The sequence below is a fragment of the Aotus nancymaae genome, unplaced genomic scaffold, assembly GCF_030222135.1.
Source record: "Aotus nancymaae isolate 86718 unplaced genomic scaffold, 86718_ANA_hifiasm-v0.15.2.pri h1tg000040l, whole genome shotgun sequence".
In the NCBI taxonomy this organism is placed as follows: domain Eukaryota; kingdom Metazoa; phylum Chordata; class Mammalia; order Primates; family Aotidae; genus Aotus; species Aotus nancymaae.
The window spans coordinates 101012551-101032994 of record NW_026988454.1 but is presented as its reverse complement, the minus strand read 5'-3'; the positions used below and the strand labels follow the sequence as shown (position 1 = coordinate 101032994).

Here is a 20444-nt window from a genome sequence, read left to right as displayed (position 1 = left end):
TGTCTGTGTAGGGGGTTGGGGCGTATGTGCGGGGATGGTTTATGGACTTCAGAAGAGAGAAAGTGTGTGCTGATTGGCCATGGTTGGGTCTGGAAAAAGCACCATAAGTTCTAAATCCCAGAGGTGGACTCCACCCAGAACTGACAGCCTGGCCTTATGCTTTAGGCCTTTTCTGGCTTGGAAGTAGGGTTTCAATGGGGACCCATCCATTTCTGCCCAGGAGCCTGTCTTCCTCTCATCATCATCAATCATGTTGTCCAAGGTGCCCAGGCTGTTCCTGTGGAGGGGCATCTGTGGGTCCACAGGGAGCCGCCCTCAGCACCTCTTGGCTTCCCTCCTGTGCTTGTCAGTACCTAAAGTCTGGAGGGGGCCAAGGCGGCAGGGGGCTGGAAAGTCAGTGCCAACCCAAGCATGGGCACACCTGGCCAGTCCTGACAGCGCCTGGGCTTGGCCTCAACCTTGCCCCAAATTGGAGAAAGTGCCATGAGCAGGGAGAGTCCAGGCAGCAAGAGTGGGAACTTCCAAAACTATGGAGGTATGGGGTGGGCTTCCCCAGAGCAAAGGGATCCCTGGGTTCACAGACATGAGTGGGTGGCTGCAGCTGTGCCCGGGAGAGGAAGGCTCCCACCCAACCAATTTGAAAGGGGGCGGGATCCCTGCCTGCTCCATGGAGCATAACCCTGGCTGTGCCTCACCTGCTGCAGCCGGTGTCTGTGCCATGGCTGGTCCAGATGGGCCACCCTACCAACAAAATTACCTAGAGGTATCTAACTTATTACAATAAACTTGTTATTTGTTAAAGGCATCAAATTTGGCATTGAGATGGCCATCTGATAATTATCAGTTAAAGTAGTTTGAATTCTTTCTTTAGAAAATTCAGTATACTTGGTATAACTTGTTTAGTATCATTAAAGATTAACTTTGATAAGAATTAGTAAAGTGGCATAGCAGTTAATAGTAAAGACAGAAGAACTGGACGTAAATATTTACTTATTTTCATACTCTATTTGTTTAGTAAATTAAAAGAAGTGTTACATATGACAATTCACTTTTATTCTTACCAAAATTTAAATGGTGAACCATGTTTTACTACTCTATCTTGCTGAAGAAAACCACCAAACTCATTAACTATCTGGTAATTATGCAAACAAACTATTGTAAATCCATAATTATTAGTGTCACAACTCTCTTTAATATGGTTAAATTTTCTACTTTTTTCCCTTCATTTTTCTTTTTGGTTTCAAGAAATATAGAATCTTAATTAGTCATGTTTGATCCCATGGATTGTATATGTGCCTTTTTGGCTCTTGGTATTTGATGACATACCAAAGCAACCTATGTATGATGAAGGTGCTTTAAATCATAGGAAATTATTTCTGCTTCATCAAAGGAAAGAAATTTGAATATATCTGATTATTTACATTTTCTGTGAACTAGTCACAAATATATTTTAATATACACAATGAATTCACATATTTGTGACAAGATTAAAACTAATTTGTAATTCTGAATTGACACAATCATCCTACTACAACTTATTACGTACATTTTTTCTTCTGCTAAAACCTATATAATTTTTAAGAACTTCTGAAGGGAATAAAGATATAGCTATGATTTCTCAATTTTCAGATCCCAATTGCAAGAATTTTTTGTACATAGTGGTTTTCCAAGAAATATTTGCTGAATTACATTATATAATAATTAGATGAACCATGAAATTGACTTTTTAAAATTTTAGTCTTATTTTGAAATCAATTAGTTGCCTAAAAAAATACAGCAATTGCCAATTCTCAGTATAATGTATGTGTAGATCAGTAATATTCTTTAACGTAAATCATTTGGTGAATTAAATGAGTGGTCTCATTTTCTACGTATGGTAATAAAGTGACCTTAATTGTATCCCCAAATGGAATAAACAGACGTATTTTTAAAACCGAACTTGATGCTGTTGAGCAAACACTATATGTGTTTCATACAATAAAATCTATTATATTGAATGAATATACTTTTTCTGTTACTGGTTTAAATTTTTGATTGAACATGTGATCACTAAATGTGGTTTATCATCACATTTAGTATAGTTGATATTGATTTTATCTAGAAAATAATCTAGATTTACCTTTCAAAAGTAATAATTTGATCATAAATTATTGCCAGGTATTTTGAAAGGCAAACTACAATAAATTCTCTCACCACTCAAAATATATTTTATTTATCACTGGAATGACAAAGAAAAGTAGAAATCATAACAGGACTAAACAGCAAAAGGTGTGTCAGGTATTATATTCAAAATCAGTTCCAAAGGTTATGCAAAAGATGGAAATAATGCTAATTTTAATGCAATTCTTATTTATTATAATATTTATTTAGAAAAATTATATTTTAGATTGATTCCATTTCTTAATAATACTTGAAAAGTCTGTGTTACAAAAATTCTGGTTTGAAGAACTAAAGTACAAAAATACATAATTTAAAAAATCCCAAGGAAATTGGAAATTCTAGTAATTTTCTTCAAAACATGAAGAAAAATGTTTAGTAAGCAATTTAAGAGTTGTGATAGTTTAGGAGGTCATCAGAAAAAGTTCTCATTATGAAATGAAATTGTAAAAAAAAATGTCTTACATTTGAGTATAGGAAATGGCCTACGAATTTGATGGATGAGATATAATTTAAAAATTATAAAATATTAATAATACTTTACATTAAGAATCAAAATAGGCTAACATTTTAAATTTGAATTTCTCCATGTTGTGAAGTAATGTGATAAAATAGTAAAAGTGATGTTCACATAGTAGACCTGTTAAGAAAGGCAGGTTTTGCTTATCTTCTCCTTTCCAATACCATGTATAGTGAAATAGCCCCAATTTTCTTCTTAGAGTAAGTAAAAAACAAAACAAAACAAAACAAAAAAAGGCATAAATTTAGAGTATTACTTGGTCCATATTTTGTTTTTGAAAACATAATCTCTATTTAATAAAATGTCACCTAAACTATGGCTGTTAAAATATCAACATCTTTTTCCAAGTTGTAAAACTAATTAACTTAAAGCCAAAGTGATTATAATGATAGTTGAAAATGGGTTATTGTACAATCAATAACCCATTATTTCAGAATGTTTTCTCAAGCATATAAGAAACTAGCATCTGTCTTTCTTCAATATGATGCTAGTATGGATTACATATCTCAAATAGTTTATGCAACAGAATTATAAGATACTATGGTCCCTAAGATTCTACAATTAAAAATGATTCCTTTTTACTGATTTTCCTGCAATCTTTTTAAAAAGTAATATGAAAATGTCAGGAATCAAACATTAAAGCTTACCAATCTTTTAACATATAAGTAGTGTGAGTTAATTATGCTCAGTTCAAAGTAGAAAGAGTAATAAAATTTAAGTAAATAATAAGGGCAAGAATATCAAATATTTCAAAAATATGACGATAATGACCAAGGAGAATCAAGTCTGGGAAAAAAATAATATAAGATTAAAGAAAAAGTTGGAGCTGGAGGGTGGGAACTTACGGGGATGGAAGAGGACCCTGTAAGGCAAAGGCTATGAAAAAAAATTGCCTGGAACTGGATTTCACATATTAAAAACAAATCAACTATCTTTGTGTCTCAGTGCTTTGTTTTATAAATTATTTCCTAAGTTCTGTGTAATCTACAGAGAAAAAAAGTTATGTATAATGTTTTTGCTTATTTCTGTAGTCCTCTGGTGTGTGAGTCCAATTTGAATTTTAGTGTAATTTCAACATAGTTTTTATAGTTTAATAAAACTTACATGCATTAAAATGCTATTAAAGTGTTACACATGGTTAATAACAGTTATGGATTTCTGAAAGCAACTATTGTTAAACTGAACAAAGTCATTAATGTCTTTAAACTTTGCACTAGGAAATAAAGTACAAAGTAGATGTTTAACTGCAAGGAGAATAGTCATGATATCTGACTATATTTATTTCTTCTCTTTTTACTATATATACATATATTCCTTTTATATTTTGTATTTCAAATAAAAATACCGTAATAAAAATAAATGAGCAAGGCACTAGATTCTGGTATTTACCTTTGCACTGATTGTTACTTCAGTTTTGATGACTGACAGAGTACAAACCTCCTTAGACCTTTGCCCTTTCACCTATGTAATAACTAGGACACTAGAGCGATAATCTCTTTAATCTCCCTCAGCTCTAAAACTCAATCAAGTTTACAACTAGAAATGAAATCTTCAGGTACTATATTTTCTGAACAAAAAGACGTCCAATTATTTTAAATAACACATATAGTTTGTGAATGGCAAAGACTTTGAAAATCTTATTTATTATTAATCATGTATTTTTTTCTCTAGATGTGCATATTATAATACTGGCATTTCTTCATTAAGTAATATAAAGTCAATCACTTAAATGTTTGGATTGCCTAAAACATATATTACTAAAAATAAGTGTAAGTGTTTAAAGTGTCCATTCACTTCTCTATAAATCACCTGAATTATGGTTATAGAGTAAGTTACTATATACCTAACATCTAAGTAACTGTTTATCTAAAAAATAATACTAACTTATTTTGCTTGAAATAGTTAGTTTTTATTTTATTTCAGTAAGCAAAGCAATATTACCTATATATTTGTCCACAGTAATAAGGAGACTAACTATATGCCAGTGGTTCAATCCTTTCACTATCCAGAGTCACATTTCAAACAGTCAGGCTTAAGTCCTTCCCTTCCTCCTTCTCTCTTTCCCTCCTTCCCTTCCTTCCTCCCTCCTTCCCTCCTTCCCTTCCTCCCTCCATCCTTCCCTCTTTTCCTTCCTCCCTTCCTCCCTCGCCCCCTTCCTTCTTTCCTGTTTAAAGAATCTACCTATGATCATGATATAGCACACTAAAAATTTATAGTATAAAACATGTTTTGGAAGAATTATATTTTCAACTGGCACAAAGCAGCAAGGGGACACTGAAGTAGACAATGTCATATGGTAGCAACATCAGAGTTTATCACATTTAATTAATATTTTATGGTAAAAATTGAATTAGACTTACAGGTTTCATTGAACTTTAAAACTTTTTTATAGTTATATGACACCAGTAAATGTAATGGGTTTACAACTAGCTTTATATTTGTATATATCAAATACATCATTTAAGTGAGAAAACATGAGATTCACTTTGTTTTGAAAGGAGTCCATATATTAATCAACTTAGAAATTTACAAACCTGTTTTATGGAAAATAAATTCCTAACATGTTCAGTGGCTCTAAATGACGCCTGAGAACTTTAAACAAGACCCCTGAACTCAAAGTGCAAAAAACTATATGTAATCTGGGTTTCTTGGTAATTTTTTTTTCTTTCTTCACCAAAATACAACTGTTCTGTGTGAGTACTGTGCTGCCTACCACAACAAACTTATCCTTGCCAGAAAACAAAGAATATATACCTATCTTTAAAAATTTAGCTACTGCATTCAGGAAAATTTTTTTTTTAAATAAATACTAGCAATCTTAATTATGTACCATTGTCTTAGTTATAATTTGAAATAATAAAATTTTTTCATGGGGAAAAAACAGCAATGAACAAAGTATACATATGATATACCTCTGACCTCGAGAGGCCCAATATTCAAAATTGTAATAGTAGAGGAAGATATTTAAATAGACTCATACTTGTGCAGTGATTTGACCCTTAGACCCACACAACCACAACACATGTAGTAAAAAATAGGCTTTCTTGGGTGTTCCACTGCATTAATACATGTCTCTGCCCAGTCATTTAATGGTTCAGGCTTATCATTTAAAATTATCTTGCAGACACAGAAATAATTCAATGAACAGGAGTCTTGCAAATAGGGTTAGGATATGAAAGTGGTCTTCTGATATATCTGAGTAACAACCATGAAGACCAATAAAGCAGGGATACAAAATGGTGGAAACTGACACTCTGAGTCAATTTAATTCTGTAACAATAAAAACAGGAGTTCAGCTATATGAACTTTGAAAAAAATCAAACTCTTGGAATAAACTTTTGTAAACAGAAGTTAAAAATGTGTTTTTTTAAAGAGGTCATTACATTTACGATGAAAAAAATAAAAAACTAACATTTATCAAAAAGTAAAAGAGAATAACAAGAAAAATTGAGAAAAACTAGATAAAAGTTTGAGAAGTAAATAAAAAAGTGAGAAGGAACAAAAATATAAAAACTGAAAATAAGTGAAATACATGAAAGACAGAGTTTTAAGTAGTGCTATTCACAATAGCAAGGATATAGAATCAACCTAAGTGCCCACCAACAGTAGATCGAAAAAAGAAAATGTCGTACATATATACAATGAAGTACTATGCAGTCATAAAAAATAATGAAATCATGCCCTTTGCAGAAACATAGGCAGAGCTGGAAGCCGTTATTCTAAATGACTTAACATAAGAACTGAAAATCAAATACCATATGTTCCCCGCATAAGTGGGAGCTAAACACTGAAAACACATGATCATAAAGATGGGAACAACAGACAATGGGGATCACCAGATGCAGAAAGGAGAGAAGGGGGCATGGACTGAAGAATCCCCTGTTAGGTACTACACTCATGGCCTGAGTGATGGGAGTTTTGGGACCCCCAAGTCTCAGCATCAAGTAATTTACCCATTTAACATACCTGTATATGTATCATTTAATCTATAATAAAAGATGAAAAATTTTAAAAAGTAAAAAATTAAAGAAAATTAAAAAAATAAATGTGTGATATACAATATGTAACCAATATTGCTATCCAAAGTAGAATGTAGAATGGGTGAATCGGTATCAATCTACGTAAGACAAATAGAATAATTATTTTAAAAATTAGCTTGACTTGAAGAAATAAGAGAAACATGACACCACATCTTCTGATTAACTCTTAAAACTCCAGAAATAATAACAGAAGGGGATTAAATTATAACTTCTCTATATGTTATTCATTTGAATAAATATTTTCTACATAGTTTTTAATTAAATAAAAGTCATGTCAACTTCTGTGAAAGAACTGAATCAACTGAATTTATAACATATGGCATTCATGAAAACAGACCATTCCTTGGTTTACTTTTTGCAGTGAAGGAGATAAAAGCAAAGTATACAGCACTTACCATATCAGCCTCAGTCAAAGATAAGATCTAAGAAATTTACATTACACCAAGTTAAAATTAACATATGAATCTTACAACAAAATGTTTTAGGTAATTAAAAAATGTACAGGTAATTTTAAAGGGTAATGTAGTCTTGATCTTTTTTGTTTGTTTAATGTGATTCAACATAAAATTTCAATTGGAAAAATAAATAGTTCTCCTAAAATCATTATAAGCAAGCCTATAAAATATTCTGCAGGTCATTAAAGGCTGAAATATTTTAATGAAATAGTTTTCCTCGCAAGACCTCAGGATAAATACCTTAAAGTGCAAAGTTACAAATTTGAGTAATTTTCTCCGTTAAAGTCAAACAAACCTTAGCAAACTCATTAACAAATCAGCAATAGGAATGGAGACATTAACTTTTACTATGATTGACATAAACTTTGAAGCAAAAATAGTATAAAGATAACAACAACAACATATTTTACCAGGTTTTTAAGAGTGAGATGATTCTTTCTAATTTAGAAAACACAAATAGGACTCCGAACAGTAAGCTCAATTTCCTTTTTTAATATCAAATAATAATTTCATTATGATTTTAAATAAACATATTACAGATTAACCCTCAGTCCATGAACAAATCTGATAATTTAACTTGAAAAGCACAACCTCCTGGAATATGAGTTTTCTTTGGTAAGTAAGCTATGTAAGGACTATGCTGACATGGTACCAACTCTGACTTCTCATAGTGTAGCCTGGGAGTCCCAACAGAAACTGCACTTCCCAAGGCATTACCATTGACAGACTTTCAGGGGCTTTTAAACACATTGAATCTGCAGTGAAAATTTTGGAGACAGATGACTCCTATTTAAATACAATTTGAATAACTTTATAGCAGTAATGAATGCCTATACTCGTCCCTGGGAAATATGCCAAGAAAAGAAGCAGGCATCTTCAATCTGAATTCCACCGGCTTCTTGCTATAAGACAAATCTGCCTAACTAGCCCATTAATAACTTTTCCCTAAAAGGAATATTTATAAAGGAGTTTGCTATAGCTTAAGTGTCCACAGCAAAACTCATGTTGGAACCTCAATTCCCAGTGCAGCAATGTTGGGAGGTGGTACCTGTACAAAGTGGTTAGATCTTTAAAATAGATTAAAGTCTTTCTCATGAGACTGGATTAGTTCTTTCAAGAAAGGATAAATTCTGGGTAGAATGGGTGTTAGAAAGCAAGGTTGCCTCTCCTGTTTGGTCCTTTTTGCATTCCAGATTCCACTTTCACTTCTCTGCTATCTTATGGTGCAGCATGAAACCCTCACCAGAAGCCAAACAGATGCCTATGCCGTGGTTCTTGGGCATTTCAGCCACTTGAAGCATAAGCCAAATAAACCTCTTTTCAGGTCTCTGTTAGTCTGTTATAGCAACACTAAATGGACTAAGAGCTTTTACAGTGCTCGATTTAACAAACACTAACAGCTTGTAAAAATACACATTTTAGGTTTATGTTTACTTATTTTGATAAACAAATTTTTCATTGAACAAAATGGATTTCTATGAATTTCCATTCATCCTGATTTTTAGCACTGTATCCATGAGAAAAGTATGTTCAATTTATGATTAATGACTTGGTTCAGGCAATTATTAGGTTATAACCCTGAGAATCCTTGTGGTGGTCATTTTAATAATTTTATTTTATATAATTTCCATTTGTATAAAAAACATATTTACTATATTTTATCAAACTACAGAAGTACAATAAATAGATTATATGCTCAAAACACAAGATATGAGAGAGAGGAGGATTTAAAATACACATGCACACACAGGTCCACACACATGTCTGAGGTATGTGTATATTAAACAAAAAAATGGCATGGTAGACAATGCATAATAAATAATATCTATGTCATAAAAATAAACATATTTCTCAATGCTAAATGTAAAGTTACTAGTCTTGAACTTATGTTAAATAGTATCTATGTGTGTCTTACTAGAGATATACACCAAATAAAATGATAAAGGACATATCAAAATAAATAAATAGTCAAAACATGCCCTAGATATTGAATATAGAAAAATAGGGAAGTGACAGTATTTTATAGAAGGCAGAATATATTAGTATCTTAAAAAGAAATAATAAAATATAGAAATAATAAGTATACTTTACTAGTAAATAACTATATATCAAAATATACATAGTAAACCTGTCAGTAATTTAAGATATAGGACAGCAATATAGTTCATAAATTTTAACTTAACATCAGCCTAGCAAAAATGAGACTGAAAGGAGGTAAAGTATGGGGGCATATTTTTAATACCTGGGTTCAGTTATCATTTTACAAGTTGAACAGATAGTGACTAAATTCTCAAATGATCAATCAATTGAATATATTATATCATCAGAAATAACAAAGGAATTAAAAATTCATTTCCTAAAATGTTAAAAAATATACCTTTAAAAACTGGTTCAAAAATATAGTGATAGAGTAATTTGCTTTTATAACTTAAATAAAAATTTTTATAACTATTAAGATCTCAGAAGATGGGCATAGAGCAGTAACAGAAATGAATCTCTGGCTAGGGATTATGCTATAAATGGTATATTATACTAAATTATTCATTTGGCATAAAATATTTGAGAAAAAGGATAAAAATCCACTTTGATAAAGGAGAATAGATAAAAACAAGTGAAAAATGAGGGATTATTTAACTGGGAAAGCAAAACATGAGAATGATATGAATGTATGATGAATTAAAAATTTAAACATGAGGCTTAACACCAAAAAATAGAAGAAAACCTAGGTAATACCATCCAGGACATAGGTATGGGCAAGGACTTCATGACTAAAACGTCAAAAGCAATGGCAACAAAAGCCAAAATAGATAAATGGGATCTAATTAAACTTCAGAGCTTCTGCACAGCAAAAGAAACTATCAATAGAGTGAACCGGCAACTAACAGAATGGGAAAAATTTTTTGCAATCTACCCATCTGACAAAGGACTGATATCCAGAATTTACGGAGAACTTCAACAAATTTACAAGAAAAAAACAACCCCATCCAAAAGTGGGCAAAGGATATGAACAGACACTTTTCAAAAGAAGACATTTATGCGGCCAACAAACATATGAAAAAAGCTCATCATCACTGGTCATTAGAGAAATGCAAATCAAAACCACATTGAGATACCACCTCACACCAGTTAGAATGGAGATCGTTAAAAAATTAGGAAACAACACATGCTGGAGAGGATGTGGATATTTGGAAAATATAAGCAATGTCATTTGTAACTGTTATTTTCTAAGTTGTGTATATATATGAGAGATAAAATCTTACTTTAAAATTTAGTATTTACATTGCAGAGTGTATTGCTAGTGGGATGTTTGTAAGTACTCCTAAATACATATTTAGTTACCTGTGGGTAAATAAACACTAACCTGCAGTCAAAAGTGTGTCCAGGTCCATCAACACAAATCCCTCCATTAAGACAAAGGGCTGAATTACGTTCCCGCTTAGCACAATTATCAGTGCTTTCTTCACAATATGCACCGGTGTATCCATGTTGGCAAATGCAAGAAAATCCATGTGCCAACTTCTGACAGAAGCCTTCATTCATACAAGGGATTGATGTGCAGTCCTAGATTAAGAAATAGAGAACCAAATTTGATTATTAGTACAAGGCTGACCATTTTAATCAAATTACACTTTTATTTAAACATAATCTAAAAAACTGATGTGTAAGCTTGTTTGACATTTCCTTCCTTTAGTAATCGAAATATGTTTTTTACTAGTAAGTGCTTTTTTTTTTTTTTAACTTTTATTAGCAGAAAGAACCCTTCAAATATTCTATTGCTGATTTACTAGGGAAAAAGTCATTATTAATCTTTGTAAAAACATGTACTATGTCAGAGAACTGCCCCTACCCCCAATAATGGTGTTAAAGCAAATTTCCTCTGCAGAGAATGACAGGAATTCACTTTCATTCACACCCTTAGTGTCTACAGTGCCTCTCAGTTTTCCCAAAACAGCCCCAGTTCAGCTCTGCTCTCCTAGAGTAATGATTAATAGTATTTCCATTACATTTCAAAGGAATTCTGGGTTTGATCACATAACTTAGAACAAACATTTCACAATGGATTTATATCCATTTAAAATACCTAATACATCTATGATATCTGAAGTTTGAATCCAATCATAATCTTTTAATTACTTTTCCCCATGCATTTTTCCAACTGTATGCCTAACATTTCAGACATATAAAGCTGTAGCAGTGCAAATGTCTTGTAGAGTTAGAGGAATCTGGATAATACCTATTAAGTTTAAAAATATTTTTAAATTTCTCATAGTTTTACTTACTAATTCAACAAATGGCTATTTATTTACTGTAACTATACTGCCCAAAATGGTGATAATATCCCCCACCTCATATGGTGTGCTATGAGAATTAAGTAAAATAATGGCACTGTGTCTTAAACATCATATGTGAACAGTAAATATTATCTTTCCTCTCCACTATGAAGGCCAATAGCTCATTCAGCCTCTATTTCTATCTTTTGGCACTTAATTTGAACAAGAAATATGTTTCTGTGTATATTTAGCTTCAACCATATCATACCATATGCTTTTAAGTTTACAGTGTAGGGTTTATATATATACTTACATTATGGAAAACACATGTCATAGTACCATAAACATGATATGACATTAGTTTTCATAATGTTAACTGAAAAGATTTGCACACATACTTCTGAGAAATAACTTATGGAGAGTGGTGACATCATTAGTAAAACTGTTTATTTTCAATGAGCAATCTAAAGATAATACCTTGATGAACATAAACAAATTTGAATCATTTTGCACTCTAGGTCTTGAGTTCTTACATTCTCAAGGATAATCACATATGCAAACATGAAATACTTCTTCAGCATTTTACCTTGAAAAGTAATAATTTTCTAGAATGATTATTCATTAATTGACACACTTACAAATATTTAGTGACTTTTAAAAAGTGTTAACAATTAAAACATACTGAAAAGACTATTATGGAAGCTTTTCCATTAGTATCATATATCCATTGAAAAATTAGATGTTGTATCAGAGAGATTAATTAGTGTCATCCTCAATTAGAAATGAATTGTGCACTTCAGTATAATATTCCAGTCATGCCTAGAACCTAGAGGGTGATCTTGTACACCCTCTCAAGTGTTAGAACTAAATGTATATTTTTATAAACAAATGCTATGATATTTGTTTCACTTTTGCTGAAAATGTGATCTCATTAAGGAAAACCAAGGGCGCATAGTAGTAGACTATCCCGTAGGTATTGCAGTTTTATTTATAGAATAGAAACGCAGAATTCCACAGGGAGTGGCATGGAAACATGTTTCTCTCTTAGCTCTATTTCTGGATATGCAGAGAATGATTTATCAGAAAGCATTACATAAACTAATTGAATTCTATCTCCCAGGGGAAGATAGGGATAGTTTTTAGACTGCCAAAAGTTCTGTCTCCAGGGTTTCAGGAATCTTTTACTAAATTAATTAGAAAGCTTAATGGGAAATACAAAGGCAATTTCTTTTTAGAGAAAATCAAATTGTCATTTAAAGTTCTTGATCTTTCCTGGTTTAAAAATTTAAAAGGATGCCTTTTCTTTTGTTCATCATCATTTATATTGCTTTGCTATATTTTATTTAATATAATAAAGTGCTTCCCCAAAGAGTTCACTAAAGTAATTTCAGAAAATAAAATATATAAAAGGCTGAGTATTCAGAGAAAGAGATGGAAGCCGGGAGGAGTCCTGCAGACCAGGGTAATCTAGACAACTGAGATTGACCCTGGTGATATATTCATTCAACTTGTACTGAAAATGTTATGCCAGGAAATGTACAGGAGCATGAAAGGAACAGGGCAGTATTATATTCATTGTGAAATCCTTAGACAGGGCAAAGTACTAACTGGGCTAGTAAATGTGACAGTTATCTCACTGACTCATATAGTTGTGTTCTTTCTGAGGGATATGGTTTAGATCCACAGGTTTGCTCTGTGAACTCTGAACTGCCTAGAAAAGGAAGTTACCTAACCTCATCTTTACCATAACACTTCTCTCATGGCATCATGTTTTATTTTTTAGCATTGGTGTTTTGAGTAGTGGAATACTTTCTTCAATTAAGATCTTGGAGAAAGGGCAACAGATACAGAGGGAACTGCCATGTGAATAGTGGGAACAGAACAACGTAGCTAGTAAATCCCTACCATTCCCCCTGCAAAGGCCTATTAACCTTCACAGAATTCTGTGAACTTTGTCCAGTTCTGAATAAAAACTGCTAGTGTAGTCCAGTGTTTCTCAAAAGTGTATATTCAAAATCTCATTAATGCTGTGGGCTTTTACTTTGCAAGTTGCAGGGTTGGGCAATCCAAAAGGCTGAGAACACTTTGATTAGATGTAACTATGGAATCTGTAGCACTGTAAGTGACATGTGGTCGCTGTTGGTGGTCAAAAGAGGTTGGAAAGGGAAATGCGACTTCTCTCGCCCCTACTTGTTTTGCTCTTCTGATCCAGGTTTGGGCTCACTTGTGCATGAGTAGCAATAGAGCTTTCCCTAACTTAGGGATTCAAGATTTATTCGAGGAGGGCAAATAGTGGAATAGCTAGAAACAAATACCTGCAGAACATAAGGACATTTATTTAAACAAAAGATACATATACGAAGAAGTAATATTCACATTTTGCCAGAACAAAAATGTAGAAAAATATTTCTCATAAACACACAAGTATGTAGGGCACAATAAGCAAATAAGCAACAGAGGGTCTTAAAACTAGTGCTGATTCTTTTCTGCTATGAAACAGAATAGAATGAACTCAAACTTCTGCACCTAAAACACAGAAAGAATTTTTAAGAGCAACAGACTTAAAAAATTTAAATATCCAAAAAAGGGTATGGATTAAATAAATATGGTACTTCCACACAATAGAATATTAATAAGAAAGTGGAACAATATATGGTAATGGTAATATAGATTATATATATTATAAGTAGAATAATCTGCTATGACAGATTAAGTGAAAAAGCAAGGTACTCTGTGTGTTTGTAATAAATGTTCCCATTTGCAAGATCTTGTTTAATTTAAAGATTTGTTTCTAATTAAAGGATATTGATAGTCTCTAAAAATAATTTGTAGGAAAATGCCAACAATTTGTTGAGGGAGACTGACTCCAACTCATACCCTTTCCTGTAAAGCATTCTGATGGATCAATCATTTAATTTCAAATAAAAAGAATGAGAAGAACTTGTTAAATAAGTCCCCTTTAAACTTGTCAAAAACCACAGAACCTTTAGAGTTCTGTAATCAAGTCAATTTGGATACATAAAAATAATTTTCTGAATGCCAGAATCCACTATGTACTAACAAAATAACAAAATATTGAAAAATATACATGATATACATGGTAGACAAAATGTAAATTATATTATATAAAAAGCTCCTCATAAATTACAGTTCACACTCAGAAATACGAATACCTGCACTCGTGTGTGTATTCAGTTTTTTACATACAGGGGATACACACACAGTCTTGTTACAGGGGTGTATTGCACGCAGGTAGTGAACATAGTATACAATAGGCCATTTTTTTAAACCATTCTCCTCTCCCTTTCTCCACCCTCTCCTAGTCCACAGTGTCTATTGTTTCCATGTTTATGTCCATGGGTGTTGAATATTTAGCTCCCAGTCATAAGTGAGAACATATGGTATTTGTTTTTTCTTTCCTGAATTAATTACCTTAGTTTTATGGCCTCCAGCTGCATCCATGTTGCTGTTAAGAACATGACACTTTTTTTTTATCACTCTACTATTCCATGATGTATATGTACCATATTTTCTTTATCACCACTGATGTGCACCTATGTTGATTCCATGTCTTTGCTATTCACACACAGTTCTTCAATTCTTTCCTTTTTATTTAGAGAACTTATACATGAGTCCTTGCTTTATATTAAGTCTGCTCATAACAATATGTTCACTATGAGTTAAAGCTCAAATTCTCTTAGTTCTACTTCATCTGAGAAAGTCATGATTTTTTTATCTGTAATTAGATTTTTCCATTTTAGCACATAACATATATTTATAATTTTGTATTTTAAAAATAATACTGCTTCCATATACACATGATATATGAGATGAATACATGCCATCCTTCTAACTCTTATCAAAGTTGAAAGAAAAATATCTGCTTTCTATGCTGCCCTACTCACTTTTCTTATCTGTGTGTGCACATCTAGAACTTAATTTACATTTTTTTCACTAGTCATGGCTTATATTCTCTCCCCAGGCATGTGTTTGCTTTTCTCTAGCATTAATTCTAACTTTTGAAGCTTCTCACTAATTGTCACTTGGACAAAAACCAAAACAAAGCAAGCATATTAGGTTACTCTAGAGGAACAGGACAAACAGAACAGATGTATATATGAAACGGAGTTTATTAAGGAGTACTGACTCACACAATCACAAAGTGCAGTCCCACAATAGGCTGTCTGCAAGCTGAGGAGCAAGGAAGCCAGTTGCAGTCCCAAATCTCAAAAGTAGGAAGGCCAACAGTTCAGCCTTCAGTCTGTGGCCAAAGGGCCAAAAGCCCCTGGCAAATCACTGGTGGGAGTCCAAAAATCCAAAAGCTGAAGAACTTGGAGTCAAATGTTTGAGGGCAGGAAGCATCCAGCACAGGAGAAAGATGAAGACCGGAAGACTCGGCCAGTCTAGTTCTTCCATGCTCTTCTGCCTGCTTTGTTCCAGCTGAGCTGGCAGCTCATTAAATTGTGCCCACTCAAACTGAGGGTGGGTCTGCCTTTCCCAGTTCACTGACTCAAATATTGATCTCCTTTGGCAACACTCTCACAAACACACCCAGGAATAACACTTTGTATCCTTCAATGCAATGAAGTTGACACTCAATATTAACCATCACAGCAATTTTGCTAGTGTTGTTGCCTATCCACCCCTAACATAAACTGTATTTTTCCACTCTCAAGAAATTTCACATATAACACTTTGCCCTGTATTGACCTGAGTGCTCTTTTCAGGTAGTACTGCTTATCTTTCTCCATTGCTCTTGTCTTTTTAGCCTTGTAATACAGGTCATGAATCTCCTTCAGAGGATGTTATCTAAGCATTTCAGCACAGAAAAAGATAAAATAAATAGGTCAGCTAGTAAGAAAGATAGAGAGATAGACCACTAGAGAGAGAGAGATATGTAGATCACTTTCCATGTGGATCTGGTCAGGTAGGAAGTATATCTGATTATTATTAATCCCAATTTTTTACAGATATCCAATCATATCCAAGATTTACAGAATGAATGACCAAAACTACACTTGGAGTACACTTAATGTATTAGTGAAACATGACAACTTTTTAAAATTTGATTAAACTATAATAATTATTGTAGATGGCACTGGTACAAATGAGAAAATAAGTAAAGAAACAGGATAGTTCAAGAACTAACCCATATGTAGAAACCTACTATATGGAAAGTGAAACAATCCAAATCAAGAGAGAATTAACCCTTTGATACATTTTTTTTGAAAAAATGATTATACTTAAAAGACACCATTAAGTTAGATTCCCACCTTTTATCAATCATAATATATTCACTGTGAGTTAGAGAACTAAAATGATCATGAATTCTATAATTTTAGCAAATGAGAATATAAAAGTATATTTAAAATACTACAGTGTGAAGGATTTCTTTGGAGGGAGGCAAAGTCCAGTCAGAAAGAAAAAGGTAAAGAATAATTGGAAAATCTCACAGGGCATAAGTTGTATAAAGTAAGAGTGTCTGAAGTTTAGAAAATATTTACATTTTTTCAGAAACTACTGAATTTTATCTATAATTTAAAACAATACAGAAAAATCAAAAAGTAAAGGACAAGTAAGCAAAAAGAAAAAGGGCTCTTAGTAGGCAAGGCACAAAGAACTACAAATGGCAAATAATAATATGGAAAGATGCTCAATCTTGATAGTAATCTGGGAAAATGTAAATTAAAATAATGAGAAATGGCATTTTCCTCATGAAATTAGTCAACACTTTGTAAAAAGTTATTTCATTTACAGGATCTAGGTAAACCGGTATGCCTGCACTCTCATCCGGTAAGTGTGACTCTTAATGTTTATTTGGAATACTTTATAGCTATTAGAATGAATGAGTCAGGACTCTGCATTTTAATAGAATGATTCCTCAGATATACGAAATAAGACAAAACTCACTGATTAAAATGAGTTTTTTTTTTTGTTTTTTTTTTTTTTTTTTTTTTTTTGAGACGGAGTCTCGCTCTTGTTACCCAGGCTGGAGTGCAATGGCGCGATCTCGGCTCACCGCAACCTCCGCCTCCTGGGTTCAAGCAATTCTCCTGCCTCAGCCTCCTGAGTAGCTGGGATTACAGGCACGCGCCACCGTGCCCAGCTAATTTTTTTGTATTAATAGAGACGGGGTTTCACAATGTTGACCAGGATGGTCTCGATCTCTCGACCTCGTGATCCACCCGCCTCGGCCTCCCAAAGTGCTGGGATTACAGGCTTGAGCCACCGCGCCCGGCCGAATTTGTTTTTAATGTTAAAATAACACTATTAGTACAAAATCTAGAAGTACTTAGGTAGAATTTTTTTAACAATTGTTCTCATAATACTGGATGGACATGTATGTATGTATGTATGCATATATACACGCATATGTTAAAAATGTCTATTTACTCATATTTTTAATTCAAAAATAAGAGTATGATACTTGTACTATCAATTAATATGGTTTTAGAAATTTCTTCAGGCAATACGCCTTTGCAGTAATGCAAACAAGGTGTATGGTTCATTCATTCTCTGCCAGGAAATTTATTTATTACATTTCCTTTTCCATATCAATAATGGCTTTCACTATCCAGAACCAAACAATAATACTATCAACAGATAATTATGGTTTTTAAAACTATAGTCAGAAAATGTGCTAATTGTTTTCATGCATTATCTCATTTAATTCTTACGATAACCTGAGGTAGTTACTGTGATTACTTTTATTGAATAGTCAAAACAATTTCAAAATAAAAGTAATTTGTCTGAGAACATACAGCAGCAATATAGAATTTACAGTAATATAATGATTCAATCCTGGTTATCCCTGAATGCGTTTAACTACTCCATCACCCCTATCTGGAAGGGCTACTTACTGAATAGCTACTGTATTTCATGTGCATTCCCACACATGACCCTGTGATGTCAGAAATAGTATAGCTATGTTTTACTAATGAGGGAGTGAGACACAAAGAATTTAAATAAAATACCCATGGTTTCACAATGGCAAAGGCATTTAATTTGTATGCTTCCTCCCTTTACCATGTTATTGTCAATCAAAAATGATTTGGAAGAACTCCCCATTATTCCAAAAAGCTCACAAAATTCTCATCCACCAAGTATGGTCACAATCTTCAGTCAACTAACATTTCTCAACAAATGAGCTATTCCATATAAAATACTATGTGCCAATCACACCACATGAGACCCCTGAAGATTGAAAGACATATCCTGAGAATTTAAAGGTGTTGCCTACTTCTTTGTATATACATCCAGTAATTATATTCTCCTTGGGATGTCTGAATTAATTGAATCCTATGTCATCCCTACAGATTCATAGTTACGTCTGTCTCCTAAGACCGGGAGGACGAGACAGATTGTAAAACTTAAGCCATCTGAGCAACTGTTGATAATGGCTACTTCTAGGATTTAGTTTGGTGGGGTGGTGGGGGTAGTGAGGGGAATTGTGGAATTTTGTAATAACAAGAGATAAAGAACGGAAAAGTGCAGAAAAAAATGCTGTGATTCGTTGTTTTGTTTGGGGTAGCCAAAGAATTACATGGAGGAAAGGTGAGAGAACAGTTAAATTATCAACAACTGTGGAAGAAACGACTTTGAAACCTACAGCAAGCAATTGGATGTTTCTTTTAAATTAAATTTTTGTCATATAACTTTAATAAAATTATAAGACTTACATGAATTTTGATCTTACATTGTACGCTAGTCCCTTCTGCATCACATGAACATGGATATTCATTAACAAGGTCTGTGCACCTGAAACAGAATGAAATTCTCAAATAAGTAGATGTTAAAGCATAACTTCAAGGGAGTTTCACCATTTAAACTTTTCTTTCCTAGTTCAGGTGAAAAAAGCACTCCCATGAGCAACAGAAAGCAGAGTTTATTCCTGGGTTTCTTATCCTTGAAGGTGACTGGATTGAAAAATCGGATCAATTTCCATTTTTGCCATTTTCCCCACGGCAATGAAAAGAAGGAACAGTTTTAAAAGACAAAAAGTGTGTCTAGGGCTTATGTGAGAAACTGAAGTTAGCTATGGTCAGGCTGCATTGCAATGAGCTACGAACCTTCATTCTCCTTTCCCTGCTTACAAAGTAGGTGGCAGGATTAGAAAATAAAAGTAACGCGGAAGCAAGCAGCATGGTGCATCTGTGTTACGTTCTTCTTTGCCACCTGCATCTTCTAGAAATACCTTCACTCTAGAGATACATTAACTAATATTTTATCCATGATCAGGAGAGTTAGTATACAGATTCATAGAGTCATAAAATACCTTTCATACACATAAGTATGAAAGAACCAGTTTACTTCGGAACACTTTAAATACTAAGCATGTTGTATTATCTCTCCATAGAGCAAATAATAGAATGTCTCATCATCTTACCTGCTAGTTCTATTAACATGAGCAGTTACCTTTAAGTATATTAAAGTCTAATTAATCCACATTTATTGAAAATTACTTTATGCTAATGAACAGAAATAAAAGAAGGGCAGAGATAATGTATCAGTACATTGCATTAGCTAAAACTGGCAGTATCTGTCGTCTTAACTCTACTTAGCTCTTGTTTCATGAAAGAGCATAATTAAAATTATCTTTATCAACTTTCCCTTGACATTAAGTCTTAAATATTGTGAGTGAAATATACTTTCATAAAGCTAATAAAAAAAAAATAAAAATAGCTACCTTCCATGTAGACAAGGATTTGAAAGGCAATCATTGGCATTTGTTTCACAGTGTGTTCCAAAAAACCCACTCTTGCAGTCACAGGTATAACGATTGATGCCATCAATACAAACTCCATCATGGAGACAGGGCTCTGATAGGCATTCATCTAGATTTACTTCACAATTGATGCCTATGTTGGAACAGACAAGAAAAACATGAAACCATTTAAATACAAAACTCAAAAGTTAGTTCACTATGGTAAACATCACCGAAAAATAAAGACCTCTCTCTATGATGATAATTTGATATACTGTAGCAAAAGTAAACATTTTT

The 20444-nt window shown here is 33.0% G+C and overlaps 1 protein-coding gene across 1 annotated transcript in view; it reads right to left on the bottom strand.

Annotated features, from left to right (window-relative positions):
- EYS (eyes shut homolog) overlaps positions 1-20444 on the bottom strand; it is a 2025572-nt gene that overhangs the window by 1105085 nt on the left and 900043 nt on the right. The window contains 3 exon segments of the mRNA XM_021676159.2: positions 10534-10733; positions 19123-19201; positions 20130-20301. Coding sequence (XP_021531834.2) covers positions 10534-10733; positions 19123-19201; positions 20130-20301 — 451 coding nt within the window.